The sequence below is a fragment of the Otolemur garnettii genome, unplaced genomic scaffold, assembly GCF_000181295.1.
Source record: "Otolemur garnettii isolate 467f Iridium unplaced genomic scaffold, OtoGar3 scaffold00167, whole genome shotgun sequence".
Classification (NCBI taxonomy): domain Eukaryota; kingdom Metazoa; phylum Chordata; class Mammalia; order Primates; family Galagidae; genus Otolemur; species Otolemur garnettii.
The window spans coordinates 1,083,474-1,095,730 of record NW_003852562.1 but is presented as its reverse complement, the minus strand read 5'-3'; the positions used below and the strand labels follow the sequence as shown (position 1 = coordinate 1,095,730).

Below are 12,257 nucleotides of genomic sequence, written 5' to 3'. Positions count from 1 at the left end.
AGGTCATCTAACTACCATAAAGTGATTATGAAGAGAACATAGGGATTTCATCATCATCCTTCTGGAACTTATTTGTCTTCAAAGTGTTTAGTTTCAAAGGGTCTTTAACTCGAGATCCAGTTCCCTGAAAAAGTCCTTCATCTTGAGAAAGTTTTATACATCCATGTAGAAGAGTTTTAAGAATTGTGACAAAACTATCTAAAGACTTGGCAGCTCTCTGCAGGCATTTGAACCCAAAGTTAAAAGCCACTTATTATTATCACAAACTCCCTTTGCTTTTAGGCTTTAAAATTCACATTTTGCTATGACATTTTTATATTATTTGAACCTTTTAAAATTAGGGTGCTTGAGTTTTATTGTTTTGTTTTGTTTGTTGCTTTTCTCTCAAACTCTGTAGGGATGAACATGTGGTGTTTATCCTGACTTCTAGTCTTTTCCTGCCTGGGTCTTAATAGCTCATACTGCAACTTGAAAAACAGATATTTTAAACCCTCTTTCTTTAAAAAAGACAAATTGGTAACATTTCATTGACCTTACACATTGTTAATACTTGTTAATAGACATTGAGTTTGTAAAATTATAGAAAGTGATATTTCTATTTGATGAGAAATTTTGAAACATTCAAAAACTGAATTATACTCTGTTAGCATTGGGTGGAATCCGTTTTAGCCATTACTTAGATCAAGGCCTGCAAAACTGCTCTTATGCTCCAAGCCGTATCATGTCAGTGCATGTGTGGCAGAAAAGAAAATATCCGTGTTTGACAAGTAAATCATTAATCTATAAAAAAGGCACTAGAGTATATAATTTTTGTTAAAAAAAAAATGTATGTAAGTATTGTTCCTTTGTTTTCCATCCAATGTTACTAAGGTTCTAGAATTAAACTCTTATTGCCTTAATGCATTGTGGTCACTTTGCCTCTCTCGTGTCCATCAGTCCCCTGTTTCTTAGATACATGTCTACCCCTTTTTTGGTTTCTTCCTTCATAGTGATGTGTCAGGTCAGTCACGTGAATTTGGTTCTTTCGCTCCTTCTGAGCACTGGTAGGTTTGCACTGCTCTTTTCTAGTGAGCTGGGGGATTAGTCATGTGACTTTGTCTGGCCAGCAAATGTGAGCAAAAGTGCCATGTGTTATTTTCAGGCAAAGGCTGCAAGAGCCAGTGGCCAGTCCCTTTCCCTCTATCCTGATGGCCAGCAGTGCTCCACACAGCGGTTGAGTGGGCATTCTGGCTCCAGTGAGGTCAGTGATGACCTTACTGAGAGCAGAGCATGGGCAGTGGACACAGGACTTAAGCCAGAAATAAACTTCTGTTTCTTAAGTCCTTGAGGTCTGGGCAGTGTCACAGAATAATTGTGTCTCTTCTGTTTAATGTATTCACTAATTCTGGCAGAGGACACCATCAGTCGGTGCTTGAACAAGAATGGATGAAAAATAGAGTTTTATAAATGTCCAAAATGTGATTGTTCTGTCCTGAAATTTTACTGATGTTTTGGATGCATCGTGTGTTCTGAGTATTATGCTCCTCATAATTTTAAAGGTATTGTTTCCTTCTGTCTTCCAGTTTTACTATTCTTTGTATAATTTTTTATTTATTTTCTCCTATGAGCCTTTTCCTTAACCATAGTATTCCAAAGTTTTATGATCATATGCTTTTCTGGAGATTTTATGTCATTTATAGTCTGACGATTAATATTTGTGAACTCATCCTAAAAGAAGTGCTGCATACCTCGTAGCTGAACATCTCCCAGGACCCCTTCGCAGTAGTGCCCTTGGGAAGCTGGCTACCAATGCCAGCACCCAGTCCACCCTTCAAAGCAATTTTAGAGCTTCTTTTATACAATGGCCATCAGAGCTGTTATCATACAAAAGTTCGAGAAGTAAGCTTGCAAACTCATCCTAGATAAAGTGCTTTGAGGGTAGCCTCTAGCATTAGTGCACACCTTCCCAACAGGAAGATGACTGTAGTGAGATGTAGTCATTCCAAGGTGACTGGAGTGATATGCAGCAGTGAGGTATTTGTACTTTGTCTTGGAAGAGTTTGAAACTTAGTGGTCCATCTTCCTACTTTTAATTCCTGGGGAAAAAACTGAGTATCTTTGATAATCTCTTGTTTTCCTTGGTCCTTATTCACTTTTTCTACATCACCTACACAGTAGACACTGGCCTTTCAAAGGAAAGTCCCCTAGTTTTCTTATCCTGTTTGTCTTCCATCCCTTTTTGTTGCGTCTCACTATCTTTTTGTTCTGTTTCCTGGGAGATACTTTCATGTCCTGTTCATGTCTCCCATATCTTCATATGTCTCTATTATATTCCTGGAATTTTTTTCTGTGCTCCATTGCCTTTCACGCTCTAGGTCCCGTGTCCCTCCCCACCCCACCCCGCCCTGATTACCCTTCTGCTCTTGGTTTGGTCTGTGTCTTTCACGTCAGGTTGTCACGGCACTATAGTTGCTGTCTTTGACCATAATCATTGTGACTAAAGAGTCTTTTATCTTTCTGTTTTACTGACCCAATGGATATAGGTGGATTGTTTCCTTGAGTACTACTATAATATTCTGTCTTTGTTATTAAGTTTTGGTAGATCTTATTTTATTGCTTTTCAGATACTTCTTTTTCTAATATTAAACATGTGAAGGCTTTCCAGGTTTCACTCTGGGATCCTCTTTGTGTATTCTTCTTAGGAGACTTTTGCCAATGCTTGCCTTGATATTACTATGTAAACAATTCCGAATCCCATATTCCTTTTTGATCTACCATTGTCACTCTTCCAACAAATACTAGCTGAGGACAACATTGTGGTTTTCCCCCAAATGTGCCCTTCTTCAACATTTCCATGATACACTCCCTTATCCCACTCAACCACATTGAGAAATAAAAACTTTTATTTTTTATAATTTTTTTTTATCCTACTCCTCGATATCAGCCTTTCAATCCAGACTATCATCCAGTTGTGGCATCATTTTTGGTAATTCTCTTATTTTTTTATTCCCCATTTGAAATGCTAATTTAGGGTGCTATTATCTCCTTTCTGGAAAGGCATATAAAACAATTTTCTACTATTTCATCTCACTCAAAAATGACAACTTACTCTTCTAAAACACTAATTTCTTGAATAAAATCTTAGGCTTCTCATCCTTTAATTTCTAATGCCTGTAGCTTAGCTCAGCCTTCTACTATTCCTCTATCGAAGATTATAAATTAGTGTCTCATAGGCTGAATGCCAATTGTAGATAAATTTAGTTAAGTCTGAACAGAGGGTGGTGCCTGTGGCTCAAAAGGGTTGGGCGCTGGTCCCATATGCCGGAGGTGGAGGGTTCAAACCCAGCCCCAGCCAAAAAAAAAAAAAAAAAGAAGTCTGAACAGAATTTTTTAAGCATCTTAATTCTATGAGTTTTTAGACAAGGTAAATTTTCGGATGCACATGTAATACTTCGTTATGTACTCTGAAATATCTTAGTGAAATCTTATTCATATTAGTAGTTTATGCTGCTTGCAGACCCTTAGTGTACAAACAGTATTATGGAAAATCATGTTTGAGAATTTGTTTGTAAGAATCTGTTCTTGTGGGCTCGGCACCTGTGGCTCAAGTGGCTAAGGTGCCAGCCACATACACCTAAGGTGGTGGGTTCGAATCCAGCCCGGACCCTCCAAACAACGACGGCTGCAACCAAAAAATAGCCAGGTGTTGTGGCAGGCACCTGTGGTCCCAGCTACTTGGGAGGATGAGGCAGGAGACTCGCTTGAGCCCAGGAGTTGGAGGTTGCTGTGAGCTGTGAAGCCATGACACTCTACCCAGGGGGATAGCTTGAGGCCCTGTCTCAAAAAAAAAAAGAATAGAATCTGTTCTTGTGGTGGCATGATTCTTTTTACATAATAATCAGTTTTTTCTATAAGTTAATACCTTAAGAAATGTCCAGTATTTTCCTGAGAAGTTTGCGCGTTTTGTTGGATCTTGATCTGCAGTAAATACAAGATGTATAATTGAAACTTCCAAGAGAATCATAGTAAGATAAAAGTGTAGAAAAAGGAATTCCCTATAATTGTTTTTCTTTTGTCAAATAAATCTTTTTAATGTGTTATTTTTGCACAGCAGTCTGTGAACATTATTCTTAGTCAATAAATGTATTTCTACACTATCGTTTTGTGACTAGGGCCACATATTTTCTTGATTTACAAGTTATCTCACTCACTATGTCACATTACTAGTTTAATCTTTCTATTTTCTAAGATGTATCAAACATAACCAAAATGTATATTAGAGTTTCAAAATCTTCTGTCTCCCTATGATTGTTTTTGACAGAAATGATTTGAAACTTTAAATAAAGTCTATAAAATGGAAGAGCAATCTTATCATTTGAATAAATTATAATTAAAGATTATGGTAGTTGTTATAAAGCCCAATGGCTTTGCACTATCTGCTGACTACCATATCTCTTTTACAAAGTTGTTGATTCTTTTTCTTTGGGAAATTAAGAATTTTTGCTCCTATAGTTTTTCACATATTTACTTAGAGTAAGGAGGACTTACACATCCAGGTACCTGCTTTACTTCCAGCACGTGTACAGACTCTTTAAGGGGAATGTGATCAGGTGTAGTGAGCATATTATTTATTTGGAAAATCATGGAGGAAAGAATCTATAGGTGAATGGTATTAGTGATTTTTTTATTTGAAAAATTAGTATTCATAGGACAACCGTCTCTTGGGTCCCCTTCCATGGCTATGCAGAAGCGTGCATACTCTCTCTCTCTCTGAAATAACTTGGCTCTGCAGCACCAAAAACAAACAAACCAAAAAAGTATTTATTTATAGAACTATTGGCAGGATTATAATTTTTAATACCAAGAACACTCTGCAATTTATGAGCTACATTTTTTAAAAAGTTGAAATAAGTAGAATAAACCAAATATTAAAAAATCACATTCTAAGTATGCCATAGAAAAAGTATAAAATAAGCAATACGCTTTTCTAATTCAAAACACAATATGCCAGTCACTTGTGTTCACAATGATAACCCTGACCTCTAGAACTTCTAGATTCATAAATAGACTCTAATCTAAATTAGCAAAGAGAATTACATAGTTATCTGAATATTGCATATTTAGCTATAGGTTTACTATTAAGTATTTTTTTAATTTCAAAAAACTTTATTTGTAATGTTTTTCTATGTAGATTTCAATAATTTGGAATATACATGTAACTAGAGCATTTCACTTCTAAGTCACATGTAAATACATTGTTTATATTTCTAGTTTTTATTTTACAATCTCAATGGAAAATCTCTATATTAGGAATTAAAGTTTTCTATCCCAAATATTTCTAGTCCTTATATAGCCACATTAGATCTCTTTTGGTCATTTGGTCTTTTTTGGAAGGAAGCTTTGTGCTAAGAGCACCCTGTGCCTGGAGTCTAAACACTTTTCATCAGTCTGCATCAGGTCTGAAATTTTCTTGTAATGCAAAAGCACCTTCTAAACTAAGTGATTCATGGATGCCTTTTAAAAATTTGATTTCTTACAAAACAACATTTGTTTTTAAAATTTTTAAAGACATTTGGAAGTAATAGCATGTGGAAGTAACTAACATCAACGTAATCCTTAAATCAGATGTACTTTCATGTATATGTTCGTTTTTCTTACATTTATCTGATTTGGTTTCTCCTTTTAGGAATGGCAAAATTCTATTCAGAAGAATGCAGGACTGGCATTTATTGAACTCATCAATGAAGGAAGGTAATTAATTTTACAATTTTTGGGCAACTAGTCAGTATACGTTTTATTCCACTGGGCAACTGTCTTTGCTGCCATCTGTTCCAAAGAAGAAGTATCTTTTAGTTAAATAATTTATCACAAAGGTATTTAAACTTCAAATTAACAAAATTAAAATGTTAAACATTTTTTTTTTTTTTTTTTGGATAAAAGGCATATATGAAACAAAGGCACAAACTTTGTAAGGTTTTTGTGAGATGTGAGCCACATCTTACTGACTAGTAAAGTTGTTTTACACAGATCAAGTGAACCCAATCTGCAGTCCCATCTGCCACACCATCTGTTTTCAGAGCCGTGTGCAGTGTTTACTCCCTCGGCCTCATCAGTTCACGTGAAATAGTTTTATGCGAACATGTCATGTGTTCATTATCCAACTGAAAATGTCAAGGATTTTTATATTTGTATATTCCTATATTTGTTATATAGGAAGTATAACAGTCTTGGTTACACCATTGTTAAAATACTAAATGAAGTTATGTTTGAACCCACTGTTGTATTTGTCGTTTTGTGGTAAATACTTGTTAATGGTGAATTTTGTATGCTTTATTGTCAATGGACATGTTAAGATACATGTTAACTTGTCACCATTTGACACGTATAGCTTCTGTGAGCCCAAGATCCGCATCCTTCACAACTTGAATTTCTTGTATGATACAGCACATTCTTTGGAAAATAATTACTGAGTATTTGAAATAACCTATTTTTTTCATATTTGAAGCCAGCTTTCGTTAGATTAACAAAGAAATAATGCTTACTGTATATAAAAGTTATCTTTTACAAGGGGAAGGTTATAAAAGAATATTCTTTGAAAATGAGTTTATGTAGAGTATAGAAACTCAATTTTCAAAAAAATTAACTTAAATCTTATTGAGTGTTACTCATTTCTTTTCTGTCTTTACATTATATTCTGAGAAATAATCTCTTGTTTCTATAGCCATTACTCTTAATATGTATTTCTCATTTTGATATTCTGCGACCTAATCATTCTTAGTCATAATAATACAAGTCTGAAATTTAAACTTTGCATTTATTGCAATCCAAAAGATGCTGGAAAATATTAATTTTTCTTTTAGAATACAAATAGTATTTTTCTTAACAGAACTCACTGTTTCATATAAAATTTCATTTTGATAAGAATTGGTAATTACTATACATTTTCAAGTGATAAAAAATAGACAAATTTTTCAAGTTTTATATTATTGTCATGTCACTTTCAGAAATAACTTTCAATTCACATATGCTAATTATACTTATTTCAACTATTAAGAAAAAGGTTAGCTGGTTTTACTGAAGTAGATCTTACATTAGTAATTTTCCTGAGAGTTACAGCATTGAACCTCCAGAGTGTAAATTAGGATTTATAGTTATTGGATTAGAAAAGGGGGTATGAAAATTTGCTAATATCAGAGGTTTTACGTCTCTGATATGGTTTCATTGTTGAGTGATAGAGTTTGGGATTTGCTTCATATTTGTAAAAGGAGTTGGAAATAGAGAAAGAAGTTATAATTTTTTAAAATTTAATCTATCAAAATCTCTAAAGTTCTCTTTATAGGGTTATTTTTGCCATCTGAAATCTGTGTTTCCACTCTTCATAGCAATTGTTTCTCCAAATAAAAAATAACTTTGGAGTAAGAATTCACTATGAATATACAAGAGCAGATAATGTATATAGGAGTTCTGGAAATGTCTGTTCGGCACTCACTACATAACAAATGCTATTGTAAGAGGGAAGTGGATGAGATGCACATAGTTCTGAAGTTCTGGGGAAATGTTTACCCCAGACAGCCTATATGATAAACAAGGCTGCTATGAAAAGGTGATAGAGATACAGCAGAGTAACCACCTAGTCTGGAGGGATACGTTCCACCAGGTTGCAGGTTATCAGGGTTTTCAGATAGTGTACTTACCTAAAGGCAATGACATTTTAGAGATGATCGAGAGATAGGCAGATGGAAAAAAAGAGAGAGATACAATTCTGGACAGAGGGAATTCTATGGTAAAGGGAAGCCAAAGATAGGAAGATATGTTACTGGGAAGCTATTTTCAGTCAGCAGCTATTGAAGTGCATACTGTGTGCCAGCCACAGAGGGCCGGGGTCTTTGGCAAAAGTCATCTCAAGAACAGGTTATAAGCCACACTAAAGGTGCTGGGGAGTAGCTGAAAAGGTTTCAGCATAGCCTACAATATGGTGAATGGATTTCAGGGGCTCGAAACTTAAACAAGGATACTGAGATTTCAGGAATTGTGTTTAAGAAAGTGCTGTCATGAACTAATAGTACCTGTGAGGATGGAAGAAGTGGGCAGATTTGAAGTCTCTTTTAGAAATTAAGTCAGTAGGCCTGCTGATAGATTGAATGGTAGAGAGGAAAGAAGGAATCAAGGATAATTTGATTTCCAACTTTACTAACTAGATAGTCTGCAGGGGTCCTCACACTTTTTAAACAGGGGGCCAGTTCACTGTCTCTCAGACCATTGGAAGACTGGACTGTGGGCCCCAGGATGAGTCGGCTGCTAAGCAAGACAGGCAGCAGCAGCAAAAACACCCAGCGACACCCGGCGGGCTGGATAAATGTCCTAGGCAGGCTGCATATGGCCTACGAGCTGTAGTTTGAGGATGCCTGGTTTATAGTATGGGTATAGTTCACTTAGCTATCATCATGCAGAGGAGGGCATAGATTGAATGAGAGAGTTTTTCATTTGGGGCTATAATGAACTTGTAGTACCTGCAAAAATCCAAGAGAAGATGTTGAATAGGTTTCTAGGCATTTGAGTATTGAGCTCTCTAAAGAGTGAGCTGGAATGGAGATTTAGATCTAGGAGTCTCCAGCTTATATGTGCTGAAGAAAGAAAGAATGCAGATGTGCTGCTCAGGTAGAGTGTGGAGAGTGAGTGGGAACCGGGGCCACACCGTTCCTGCCATTTCTGCTGGGGATCCTTTTCCTCCACATCTTCCCATGACTGGCTGTGTCTCAAATTCAGTAATCAGCTCAAATGTCAGCATCTCACAGAGGCTCCCCTGACCATCTTATTGAACGCAGCCTACAACACGACCATGTTTTAACATTTAATAATAAATGTCATCTCAACTGAGCTGCTCTGGCCACTTGTTTACATGTGTGTGTGTCTGTCCCTACCCTGAAAAGGGCTTTCCTTAATATCTCATGTGCTTCTCATTGTCGTATTTGCTGCTCTATCCCAGTGTGGAGGAGTAGTTCCTGGCATGTAGTTAGTAATTACAAATATGTATCGAAGGAATGAAGAGAAGAATGGTAAGTAGAATGTTTGATGAAGAATGAACAGTTGACCAGAGGAGGATTCTTAAGTCGGGATCAAAGGGACCAGTGGGTTCAGTCACAAGAGGGTCATGGTGATCTCGTCCAAACTTACAGTGATGAGAACCTGTGTGCTAAAGACGTTGCACATAGAGCCGGCCCTGCCTGGTTGGAGTACTCAGCCTGGGGGGGCACCCATCTCAGACTAAGTAATTACAGGTGGAATGAGGGTGCCAAAGGGGGCCAGGGCATTTTAGAAAGAAAAACCTGAGTATTTTTAAATGCTGATAGGAAGAAGCAGTATTGTGGGAGGATAAGCATGCAGCATGGATGGAGTGACGGGCACTCGGGTGGAAGCTGGGCCTTTTGTGGTACAGCTTTAAGCTGGTGGCAGGATCAGACAAATTCTCATGTGATGCCTTCTGTTTTATCTGTAAAAGGGTAAGAAAGGTGATTTGCTGAGAATGGAAATTGGGGAAGGTGCATGTCATATTTGAGGAGTGGAGAATACTGAAAATATCCATTGTAGAAAACCAGAGGAGAGGAAATACTAAGGGGACTTCAGGCGCTTGCTGGATGGTTTGGGAAGCCAGTTGAGGTTGTTGTCTTGATGGCATAAGGTTTTACCCAGCATCTTCAGTACAAAGATGATAGGCATTTGCTTTAAATGTCCAAACATTCTCTTAGATTAATGAAAATAATCTCTTCAGGGCACTAACCCCTCCCCCACCCTACCCCGATCGGGATTAGATGGCTTTGTTGGTCTCCCTGCACATCCATTTACCCTGGCTTAAGTTTCCTATACCATGGTTTTAGTGCCTGTTTATCTGTAGGGTATTTTTAATGGCTATTTATACAGTGCCTCAGCATATTATAATATGAATATTATATTATAATACGTATTTTAATAGGCTGGGAAATTGGCGAGATCTCACCTAATGTGCACAATGTGAGGGTGTTCCGCTCGCCCCCTGGGTGAAGGGCTCAACTACGACTTGGACTTTACCTTACAAGTGAAAACAATGTAACTTAAACATTTGTACCCTCATATTAATTTGAAATAAAAAACATTATCTACACTGTCACTGAAAAATGCATAAACTCTGTGCAAATAACATAATCTTCACCTGACTTTTTTTTCACATCTGTAGAATATTGTAGCATTTTCCATGCCCAGTTTCTGTGACGGTTCAAAACATGTTTTACCCCTGCTGTAATATAGGTGCTTGCACAGTGGGAGCGTTTGTTTTGTTATTACTTACGGTCTGTGTTTGGGGTTTTGGTTAGGTCATTTCTTTCAGTCTAGCTCTTTGTCTTTCACAAATTCAAACTGTGATTTCTGGTTCACAGAAGTGTCATATTTTGATAGTTGGTATGCAGTTATACTACGGGAACAGGCTACGATTTGTTAATGCTGATTATTTGCAGAGCACGAATCAAGATACTTTACACAAGCTTTTATTCCATTTGTGTGGACGTGTGGCTTTTAAAAACTTTTTTCAACTCCTCTAAAATGAAACATTAAAAAACTCCACTTTCTCTTGGTATTAGTGATATCAGTCTTTAATTTGTCCTTATGGGAATGAAAATAAAAATCTTTAAGCAGAAATTGTTATAAATGTTTATCCTGCTTAACAGCTACACTTGTAAATACAATTCATCAATCATAGCTGGAGAAAGCAATTGTGCAGTTGTCTATAATTAGCAGGAAAAAAACAGTTGATGAATGTGCAGCTGATTTAAAGTACTCCCCAGGACAGGCTGAAATTATAAACTGGATCATTTAGAGGAATCTAACAAAGGATCTTTATAATTAAAACAAAGCAAGGTTAATGAGATGTAAAATTGCCTATAATATCTTGGTAATAATATTAGAATTTGAATTATTAAGATATGAATTGAAGAGTAAGGCAAATAAAGACTTTTTGAATTATGGACTTTGATCTTTTGAAATAAATTAACATTTGTCTAAAATAAACCTTTATCACCCTTTTAAAAGAATATAGAATTTAATTATTGAATATTCACTGTAAAAAGCCATAATGTGTTCATATTTGACACTGAATTTAACCTAAGGTTCATAAGATTCTGATTTTTGTTTTTTTCTTTAGAATGGGGGAAATATATCACTTACATTTCTTAGGTTTTTAAGATGAAAAGCATATTGCATCCGAATATAATTCTTTAGAGATTTATGGGCCCAACTTGAATGTATTCATTAATTTAACAAATATTAATATTTAAAATCAATTGCATATGTTTCTCTTATGTCTCGCATTTGGCAAAAAATCATATTTCTTAAAAAGAGTAACTTCCAAAGCTGTTTAAGATAAAAAATAAAAAAAAAAAACTTTTATTTGCTTGTTGTTTTCATGGGGGTTTTTTTGCAGTTTTTGTCCAGGGCTGGATTTGAACCTGCCACTTCCAGCACATGGGGCCAGCGCCCTACTCCTTTGAGCCACAGGCACCGCCCTTGTTTCTTGTGTTTTTGAGAAGTGATCTCATTCTGTTGCCTAGGTTTGAGTACCCTGATGTCATCGCATAGCCCTGCAATCTCAGACCCCGGAGCATAAACAAGCCTCCTGCCTCAGCCTCCCAAGTAGCTGGGCTAATTGGGCTAATTCATAGAGTTTTTTGGAGAGACAGGTCTGGTTATGCCAAGGCTGGTCTTGAACTCCTGTTGACATTCTGGTTTAATTTTGATCCAAGAATCTCTGGAAGATCCTGAAAAACAGAAGTTCCTCCTCTGTATTTTTTCATGTGAAGACTGACCTATCCATTTTTTTTTATTCTTTCTTTCATTTTATACATATAATAAGTTATTAAGCACAATGAGTCTTGTAAAGAAATGAGGTAAAAGAAACATTATGTGCTTTTGCAGTTACTTGTGTAGATCTGAAACAGTATTTCTAATTAATTTATACACGTAACCTTAGAATTTGATCTAATATCTAATGTTATTTATCTGAATTTTATTTATCAAAAATATTATTTATAAAAAACTAAAATAAACAAGTCTCAATGATGATTAGATTTTAAGTAATGGAAATATATTTCAAAATTTAGGGATCATATATGAATTACATTTTTAACCATATTTAGAATATATCTGCATATGCATGTGTACTAAGATGGCTTTCTCTTCCGATAACAATCTTATTTAAAAATTTTTTAATTTGGGCAGCACCTGTGTAGCTCAGTGGGTAGGGTGCCGGCCAC

The 12,257-nt window shown here is 36.0% G+C and overlaps 1 protein-coding gene across 1 annotated transcript in view; it reads left to right on the top strand.

The window, feature by feature from the left end:
- The window catches only part of NBEA (neurobeachin), a 719,303-nt gene that overhangs the window by 359,208 nt on the left and 347,838 nt on the right, over positions 1-12,257 (top strand). The window contains exon 36 of the mRNA XM_003800132.3: positions 5,666-5,730. Coding sequence (XP_003800180.1) covers positions 5,666-5,730 — 65 coding nt within the window. The remainder of the gene's footprint in view (positions 1-5,665; positions 5,731-12,257) is intronic.